This window comes from Teleopsis dalmanni, chromosome X (genome assembly GCF_002237135.1).
Source record: "Teleopsis dalmanni isolate 2A chromosome X, ASM223713v2, whole genome shotgun sequence".
Taxonomy (NCBI): Eukaryota; Metazoa; Arthropoda; class Insecta; order Diptera; family Diopsidae; genus Teleopsis; species Teleopsis dalmanni.
Window position 1 is genome coordinate 100,927,510 of NC_051848.1, and position 10,262 is coordinate 100,937,771.

The 10,262-nt window shown below is 34.8% G+C and overlaps 3 protein-coding genes across 3 annotated transcripts in view; all 3 read right to left on the bottom strand.

The window, feature by feature from the left end:
• Positions 1–1,146: 1,146 nt before the first annotated feature.
• On the bottom strand, positions 1,147–2,193 carry LOC119687094. Its single transcript, XM_038101271.1, has one exon. It carries the CDS (start codon positions 2,008–2,010, stop codon positions 1,156–1,158), a length of 855 nt encoding a protein of 284 aa, XP_037957199.1. The 5' UTR covers positions 2,011–2,193; the 3' UTR covers positions 1,147–1,155.
• A 3,461-nt stretch (positions 2,194–5,654) lies between these two features.
• Positions 5,655–6,500, bottom strand: LOC119688841. Its single transcript, XM_038103506.1, has one exon. The coding sequence runs from the start codon at positions 6,498–6,500 to the stop codon at positions 5,655–5,657; it is 846 nt and encodes a 281-aa protein (XP_037959434.1).
• Positions 6,501–9,295: 2,795 nt separating this feature from the next.
• LOC119688842 overlaps positions 9,296–10,262 on the bottom strand; it is a 2,279-nt gene continuing 1,312 nt past the window's right edge. The window contains exons 2-4 of the mRNA XM_038103507.1: positions 9,814–9,867; positions 9,497–9,724; positions 9,296–9,334 (exon numbers count right to left, since the gene is read on the bottom strand). Coding sequence (XP_037959435.1) covers positions 9,296–9,334; positions 9,497–9,724; positions 9,814–9,867 — 321 coding nt within the window. The remainder of the gene's footprint in view (positions 9,335–9,496; positions 9,725–9,813; positions 9,868–10,262) is intronic.

The following is a 10,262-nucleotide window of genomic DNA, read 5'->3' on the forward strand; positions in this document are numbered from 1 at the left end:
CTGATATTTCGTATCCAAGAAATGTGAGTTTTTCTACACCAAATTCGCATTTCGAACTATTGATTACCAATCGAGCAGCTTTTAGTTTTTGTAGGACACATTCAATATGTTCTCTATGTTTAGTGTCATTTTCCGAAAATATTAGAATGTCATCTAAGTAACAGAACACGAAATCTAATTCACGAAATATTGAATCCATGTATCGCTGAAAAGTCTGTGTGGCATTTTTTAGACCAAATGGCATCACGACAAATTCAAACAGACCTATTGGTGTGCTTACCGCTGTTTTCACAATATCATCTGGATTCATTGGTATGTTATAATATGCTTTCGTGATATCGATCTTAGAGAAAATATTACTGCTGTGTAGTCTTTCGGCTATGTCATCAATGTGCGTAATTGGGTAGCTATCAGGTTGGGTGTGGGCGTTTAATTTTCGGTAGTCACCGCAAGCTCTCCATCCACCCGTTTTTTTCTTTACTAAATGTATAGGACTTGCCCAGGGGCTGCTGGATGGCCTCACTATACCTTGATGTAGTAATACACGGAACTCATCTTTGATTGCTCTTAATTTTTCACCTGAAAAACGCCGTGGGCGTTCTGATATTGGCTGGCAATTTGTTATTATTCTGTGTTGAACGCTGTTTGTTGTTGGTAGTTGGTACCTGTTCAAATTTGTTACGTCAACATATTTTGCGACGACGTCATGGAATTTGATGGATGAATTTATTGTCGAAACATTTTCGTGGGCTACTTCTTTCAGTAGACCCTTTGACTGTAACGTGGTTTGCGTATCAATGAGCGATTTTGCCCTCAAATCGATTTGTAAGCCGTAGTGCGTGAGAAAGTCTGCCCCAATTATGGCTGTTTTAACATCAGCGATGATGAAATACCAGTTGAAGTCTTTTCTAAGGTTTAAATCTATTGCTAGTTGCTTGTTCCCAAAAGTTTTGATTGCAGTGTTGTTCGCTGCATAAAGAACTAAATCGTCTGGTTGCATTTTACTTTTTGGATTGATGCCTGGTAGTGGAAGTAGTGATATAGCTGACCCAGAATCAATTAGAAAATTAATGTTGTTTTTTCTGTCATACACATGTAAACGTAGCTCTTGGTTTTTTATGCTGTCGCCAACCGTGTTTGATGACGACAGCCTCGCTAGTTTCCCTGTCGATTATCGCTTTTACGTTTGCCAAACTCGCACGGTTGGCTACATTTAGTCGCTGCTGCCCCAAATTTTATGTGGTAGTAACAGACTTTCTCACGTCTGCAAGAACTGCTGCGGCTGCGGCTGTTGTCTCTACCACGATTGTCTCGTTTCTCCAATCTGTCTAAAGTTGCTGCTATGTTGATAAGTTGCTGATTTATTTGTTGGACCGAACTTTCTAATGTTGTTACGCGGGCTTCCAACTTGTCATTTGATTTGTTGGCGTTTGTAGTCATTACGTAAGATGGTACTGGACTGTTGTCTAATATTCTATCAGCAATTTCTGCTAGCTCATCAATACTTGTGGTTTTGCATGCTGATAGAATGCATCTTACACTGTTTGGCATACGTTGCAGCCACAGTGTTGTTAATGCCTCCTCTGAGACATTCGCGCCTGCTAATGTGCGCATTTCACGTACCAGTTGGCTTGGTTTTTTGTTCGAAAGTTCCAGACCGGTGAGTAGCTTTATGAGCTGCTTTTCTGACGACTCTGAAAAACGAGAAATTAGTTCTTTCTTTAATTTGTCGTATTTGCCTGTTTCAGGAGGATTTTTTGCAATATCCGCAACTTGTTGCAGCGTTTCTGCATCCAGCGCAGTAATTACTGTATAGAACTTCGATAAATCTGCTGTGACTCGGCTCATATGTAGTAGGCCCTCAATTTGCGCAAACCATAACGTTGGGTCCTTGGTCAAGAAGTTTGGCAACTTCATTTGCCCAATCGCTTGCACTGCCGACGCTTCCGCTTCCATAGGCCGGAATTTATTTGCCTCTGTTGGAGTCTCTGCATGTTCAGTTTCTTGCATTTTGCGTTTTCCTTGAAGTTTTTTTTTTTTTGACGGGGTCACCAATTTATGGCCTTATACCATAAGTTTATTAAACAAATAAAAAACACGTTTAGATTGTTCATTCACTATTTTATTTCTCTCGCGTCAACTTGAAGTTGGCTGCTTAACCTAAACTCAAAAATGTCATTTTTGGTTTCCCTTTGCCGGTAGATGGCAAAGTGAACGCCACACCCTTATAGCTTTCTTTTTCACTATTTGTATAAATGTAAATATTATGATTGCCAGTGCACTTTCTGCACATATAATATTTAATGCAAATAACACAAGAAGTAAAACACGTGTTTTAATTTCTACTTAAGTCTTTATTCGTTCTTTACCCAAAACTCTTAAAAGTAATAATAATACAAAAGAAAACGAAAAACGTTAAGTTGGTTGCTCTTTCTATTTTGCTATCGCTGTTTTTCTTTTTACAACAGATGGCCATGCGAACGTAAAAAATAGTTGATGTTGTTTACAGCCACATTATTCCCCCCCAAGTGACCTAGTGCAATCACTTGGGAACGATACCTTTTTCAACCTCGAGAACGTTCTTTTAGGGCGGTCCATACCTGAACCCCAATGGTGTAGGTTTGGCGTTTCAGGTAGCTCTTGTTTAGTTGTCGACAAATCATTTTTGGCTTCAAATGCCGGTTTTAGTCTTTCTATTGATATTGACTTTTGTTCGCCGTTGACATCGATTTTGAATACTCTGTCACTCGTTCTTTCCATCACTTTGTGTGGTCCGGAATACGGTGGCTCGAGTGGCTTTTTAACTCCATCTAGTCTTAGAAGTACGTGTGAGCATTTATATAAATCTTTTAGTATGAAGACTCTAGCTTTTGTGTGATGAGCCGTTGGAGTTGGTCTGATGCTTCGCATGTGCTCTCTTAACTTTTCAACGAACACTTGCGGATCTGCTGGCATATCTTCGTTGATGAAAAATTCTCCAGGAACGCGCAGCTGTGTTCCATATAGTAGTTCTGCAGATGAGGCGTTTAAATCTTCTTTAACACACGTGCGGAGTCCAAGGAGCACAGTTGATAAGCGTTGTGTCCAAGGAATTTGTGGATGGCACATGAGAGCTGCCTTTAGTGTTCGGTGCATGCGCTCTACCATGCCGTTGGAAGCTGGATGGTAAGGTGTTGTTCTGATGCGGGAAGCGCCTATTAATTTCGCCATTGCAGTGAAAAGGGCTCACTCGAACTGAGTACCTTGATCCGAAGTAATTGATAGAGGTGTACCATAACGGCATATCCAATTGTCATACAAGGCTGTTGCAACTGTATCTGCAGTGATATTTTTTATAGGTATGGCCTCTGGCCAACGGGAAAATCTGTCTATTATAGTGAGACAGTACCTGAATCCATCAACTGTTGATAGCTCGATGAGATCAATGTGGATATGATTGAACCTAGTACTTGGTACTGCGATATGATTGGGCTCGAGTCTGTTGTGCCGTTGTATCTTGGCTCTTTGGCAGGATAAACAACTACGTGACCATGCTAAAGCATTTTGTCTGATTCCTGGCCAAACAAATTTAGTTCTCAACTGTTTACTTGTTGATCTACCTCCAGGATGAGCTAGTCCATGAACCGCATCAAAAACTGCTTTACGAAGCTGCTTAGGAATAAATGGTCTTATGGTTCCAGACGAGATATCGCAATAAATAAATATGTTTTGTTCTGGATCAACGTTAAGTCGCTGTAATTTTAATGAAGAATTGGAATTTTTTAACAAATCTTGAAGTTCGTCATCGTTAGCTTGAGCTTGTTGAATTTCGTGTGAACTGATAATTGTTGGCATGTCAATCTGGTTGATTCTGGACAATGCATCAGCTACAATATTATCTTCACCTTTGACGTACACTATCTCTGTGTTGAATTGTGATATAAAGGACAACTGGCGAAGTTGCCGAGGTGAAGCTTGTTCAGTCTTCCTATGCAATGCATAAACGAGAGGTTTGTGATCGGTTTTAGTTACAAATGGGCGATCTTCTAAGAAGTGCTGGAAAAATTTAACTGCTGAAAACACTGCGAGGAGTTCTCGATCGTAAGTGCTGTAGTTGCATTCAGTTGAATTTAATTTTCTTGAAAATAAACCAATAGGCTTGAATTGACTTTCAACGAACTGCTCTAGAACTGCTCCGATTGCGGTGTCAGAGGCATCTGTTGTGAGAACTAGAGTTGCTTCGGGGTTTGGAAATGACATAAGAGTTGCTTCAGCTAGGCTTTCTTTGCATTTTATGAAAGCTTTGACTGTTTCTGCCGTCCATGGAATTTTTCTTTTATCATTTTTTTTCGAATCTTTTATAAATTCGTTGAGAGGTGCTTGGAGTTTGGCTGCATTAGGTATACATCTGCGATAATAGTTGATTACACCGAGGAATCTTCGTAAATCTTGAATCGTTTCAGGTTGTTTATAGTTGACAATTGCTTGAACACGCTCTTTAGGTGGCTGATAACCATTTTGGTTGATAGTATAACCCAAATATTGTACTTGCTCTTCGCCAAAAACACATTTGCTGACATTAATGACTAACTTATATTCTCTAAGACGCTGACAAACTTGCTTCAGATGCTCTTGATGCTGCTCATGGGATTCTGACATGATAATTACATCATCTATGTAGGCGAATACAAAGTCAAGTCCTCTAAAAACAGAATCGACAAACCTTTGGAAGGTTTGCGATGCATTGCGTAATCCAAACGGCATAACGACGTATTCGTACAGGCCAAATGGGGTATTGATTGCTGTTTTTGGAACATCTTGCGTTGCCATGGGTATTTGGTGATAGGCTTTTATTAGATCTAATGTTGAAAACACCTTTTTTCCATGTAATCTCTGGAAAAGATCTTGTAGTAGTGGTAGTGGATACCTGTCTGGCGTTGTTTTAGCATTTAATTTTCTGTAATCACCACAAACGCGCCAGCCATCATTTTTTTTTGGTACAAGATGAACTGGACTTGCCCACGAACTTCGTGACGCTCTTATGATGCGTTGTTCGAGCATACATTCGATTTCAAGTCGTAGTGCTTTTAGTTTTTCGCCGGCTAGTTTCCTGGGGCGTTCGAAAACTGGGGATCCAGTCGTTTCGATAAAATGAGCAGCTGGAGACTCGGTTTCCGCGAGTGGTGCTGACGTAGGTTTAGTAATGTCAACAAAATCTTTCAATATATTAGAATAAGTATTCTGTTGATTTATGGTGGAGATGCTATGCACAGAAGTTCGTACAATGTTACATTTTGTTGTGAAATTAGTGGTAACGTCGATAAGACATCGGTTACGCAAGTCAATGAGCAAACCAAAATGTTTCAGAAAGTCTGCTCCGATGATGGGCATTTGTACATCTGCAATTGTAAATGGCCATTTGAAGCATCTGCGTAAGTTGAGATCTAGCTGCAGGATCTTTCTGCCGTAGGTATTTATGACGCTTGCATTTGCAGCATACAATTTCATTGCGCTAAGGTTTTGTTTTGTTTGAAAAAGATCTCTAGGTAATACTGATAATATTGAACCTGAATCTATTAACAATTTTATTCTGCTTTTTTTATCATAAATATACAAACGGATTTCTTTTTTTACTGAATAGCTGTCACTTCCCGTTTGCTCTAAGGACAGCTTGTTTAGTTTCCCTGTTTTTGTGTATATGTGCACCCGTCTTCACATTTATTTGCATTTGTGCCAAAACGTTTATGGTAAAAACATATTTTGTTATTCTGTGCAAATGTTTGGTGGAAAGACTCAGGTCTTGCTCGTGCTCTGTTATTTGGTGTTCGCTCATGACTTCTCATGCTGTTGGTGATTTCTTTTACCGCTTCTTGTAAGGCTTGTACTGCTTTCTCCAGTCTATCTGTGCGTTGATCATCAGGAAATTTACTTGGATGTACTATAATGTCATTAACATTACTAGTGGCCATGACACTTTGTACTGGATTGATTTCGATTAACCGATCAGCCATATTTGCTGCTGCCGTGAGACTGCTTTCTACATTGACCGACAGAACGAACTGAACGTTGGCTGGTAGTCGCTTTAACCAGAGTGAACGTAAGACATCTTCTGTTACTTTGTTATCTGCTAAGTCTTGCATTTTGCGTAACAATTGCGAAGGTTTGCTGTCTTCTAATTCAATGTCGTATAGTAAAGTTTGTAACTGTTGTTCTTGCGGTGGTCTTAGACGACTGATAAGACATTCTTTAAGTGTTTTATACTTGTCGGTATCAGGAGGATTTTTGACTATGTCTGAGACATGTTGCAGTAATTCTGGATCAATGTAAGAAATTACTGTCCAATATTTGCTGTTGTCTCCAGTAATCTTCTTGCGATGGAATGCTGCGTCCACTTGGATGAACCACAAGGCTGGATCTTGTTTCCAAAATGGCGGTAACTTAAACTCCACCGACGTTACTTCTTTTTCGTCAGAATGCTCTTGCGTAGCATGACTTGTAGAAGGCTGCTGCTCGGTGTTCATGTTGAAAGTATTTGCTGTGTCGTTTTTACCACGGGGTCACCAATTATAGCTTTCTTTTTCACTATTTGTATAAATGTAAATATTATGATTGCCAGTGCACTTTCTGCACATATAATATTTAATGCAAATAACACAAGAAGTAAAACACGTGTTTTAATTTCTACTTAAGTCTTTATTCGTTCTTTACCCAAAACTCTTAAAAGTAATAATGATACAAAAGAAAACGAAAAACGTTAAGTTGGTTGCTCTTTCTATTTTGCTATCGCTGTTTTTCTTTTTACAACAGATGGCCATGCGAACGTAAAAAATAGTTGATGTTGTTTACAGCCACAAAAGCTTGTCTGCAAGCACCATCTACCGTTCGTATTCGCTTTATGGAATTTATGTATTTGTTGCAAATTAATGAATTAAACAATAAAAAAAGCGACTATCTATCCTTTTAAAAAACATTAATTAAAAAAAATATTATTACAAGAATCACAATGCACATAAAAGCCTTTAAAGATAATAAAACAAACTTTCAATTACAAAACAAATCATAAAAATCGCCTTATTCTTCGAACAAGGCAATTCAATCATATATGAATATTATTATTACCCTTAAAACAGTCATTTGAAAAAAAAATAAAGATGACAAATGTTAAAAAATATATGACTGAATAATTATTTAATAATATCAACTTAATATTTAATTCATATCATACAAATTTCATCAAAAAATATTGGAATGTTTTTTTTGAGGTTATAATTTTTTGCAATCAAATATCTTACCGTGCAAAACCCCGATTGGGATAACCTATATGTCTATATAAAGACGAAGGAGTTTTCTTTCAATATTTCAAAATTCATAATAATCGTATGCACAGTTTTTTTTATAATGATTTTTAAAAAATTTGCATTTGATCAATAAATAAATTGAGTGATAGCGCCGAATGCGGAGTCCAGCAAATTATATGGGCTTGTCTGCAAGCACCATCTACCGTTCGTATTCGCTTTATGAAATTTATGTATTTGTTGCAAATTAATGAATTAAACAATAAAAAAGCGACTATCTATCCTTTTAAAAAAACATTAATTAAAAAAAAATATTATTACAAGAATCACAATGCACATAAAAGCCTTTAAAGATAATAAAACAAACTTTCAATTACAAAAAAAATCATAAAAATCGAACTATTCTTCGAACAAGGCAATTCAATCATATATGAAAATTATTATTTCTCTTAAAACAATCATTTAAAAAAAAAAATAAAGATGACAAATGTTAAAAAATATATGACTGAACAATTATTTAATAATATCAATTTAGTATTTAATTCATATCAAAAGAATTTCATCAAAAAATATTGGAATATTTTTTTTGAGGTTATAATTTTTTGCAATCAAATATCTTACCGTGCAAAACCCCGATCGGGATAACCTATATGTCTATATAAAGATGAAGGAGTTTTCTTTCAATATTTCAAAATTCATAATAATCGTATGCACAGTTTTTTTTATAATGATTTTTAAAAAATTTGCATTTGATCAATAAATAAATTGAGTCATAGCGCCGAATGCGGAGTCCAGCAAATTATATGGGCTTGTCTGCAAGCACCATCTACCGTTCGTATTCGCTTTATGGAATTTATGTATTTGTTGCAAATTAATTAATTAAACAATAAAAAAAGCGACTATCTATCCTTTTAAAAAACATTAATTAAAAAAAAATATTATTACAAGAATCACAATGCACATAAAAGCCTTTAAAGATAATAAAACAAACTTTCAATTACAAAGTTACTTACCATTGCTTCAACCTTCGCACACACTTAGTATGAAACATAAACGCAAACTGAATGTTGCATTTGCATTTTGCTTATTTCATTTTCGTAAACAAAAATAATTGCTTGAAAATAGTCCAGCATTTTCAAACCCTGAAATTTATCACACATAAAACGAAAACAAACACTAGATGGTGTTGGCTGTTAAACCCTAATTAGTTGCTGTATGACTCAATTTATTTATTGATCAAATGCAAATTTTTTTAAAATCATTATAAAAAAAACTGTGCATACGATTATTATGAATTTTGAAATACTGAAAGAAAACTCCTTCATCTTTATATAGACATATAGGTTATCCCGATCGGGGTTTTGCACGGTAAGATATTTGATTGCAAAAAATTATAACCTCAAAAAAAATATTCCAATATTTTTTGATGAAATTCTTTTGATATGAATTAAATACTAAATTGATATTATTAAATAATTGTTCAGTCATATATTTTTTAACATTTGTCATCTTTATTTTTTTTTTCAAATGACTGTTTTAAGGGTAATAATAATATTCATATATGATTGAATTGCCTTGTTCGAAGAATAAGGCGATTTTTATGATTTTTTTTGTAATTGAAAGTTTGTTTTATTATCTTTAAAGGCTTTTATGTGCATTGTGATTCTTGTAATAATATTTTTTTTAAATTAATGTTTTTTAAACGGATAGATAGTCGCTTTTTTTTATTGTTTAATTCATTAATTTGCAACAAATACATAAATTCCATAAAGCGAATACGAACGGTAGATGGTGCTTGCAGACAAGCTTTCTAAAAATAGTGTTAAGCGCATTTTTTAATATTACTTACAATATATGTATATAATATATCATTTAATAGAATTATGAAAATAAGTTTAAATAAAATTTTTTTATTAAAAATGTATTAAAAAATAAACATGATATATGAAATATATGATATATGAAAATGAATTTTTTTTTAATTAATTAATTAATTAATTTATTGGTTTTTTTTTCCAGCTCTAGGTTTTGTTTTTGGAGGCTGCGTCGCATTTGGAAATCTGCAATTAATAAAAATATATATGTAAATATCATACTTATGTTTAAATAAATAAGCGTATAAATACTTACAATGATTGTTCTTTTTCTTTTCGGAATTCTGAAAAATTAAAAAAAAAATTATTAATTTATTTGAAAATTTTAATAAAAATTGTTTAAATTACATTTTTTTCTTTGTTTTCTTTCTCCCGACGACGGTTTTCCTCCAGCCGACGGCGATTTTCTTCCTGCCGACGGCTATTTTCCTCCTGCCGGCGGCGGTTTTCATCCTGCCGCCGGAGGTTTTCTTCGCGTCGTCGGCGGTTTTCTTCCCGTCGTCGGACACTTTCCTGGTGCCGCTGGTAGTTTCCTGCTGGTCGGCGGTTTCGTTGCTGCTGTTGACGCTGGGGTTGCTGAAGAAAGAGACAAAAAATGTTATTTTAATATTGCATTTAATATAAATCATAATATAATATATATATATTTTAAATTATTTACATACATTTTTACCGTCAACCAGCAGCCCAATCAATACGCCAGTTAATATATCCCGATTCTGAAAGGAAAGCATTAAAAATTTAATATTTATATTTTTAATATTATTATTATAATATTATTATTTTTAATATTATTACTTGTGTAAATTACAAATTTTTAAATATATTTTATTAATTTAATTTCATAATACTTACCATTGCTTCAACCTTCGCACACACTTAGTATGAAACATAAACGCAAACTGAATGTTGCATTTGCATTTTGCTTATTTCATTTTCGTAAACAAAAATAATTGCTTGAAAATAGTCCAGCATTTTCAAACCCTGAAATTTATCACACATAAAACGAAAACAAACACTAGATGGTGTTGGCTGTTAAACCCTAATTAGTTGCTGTATGACTCAATTTATTTATTGATCAAATGCAAATTTTTTTAAAATCATTATAAAAAAA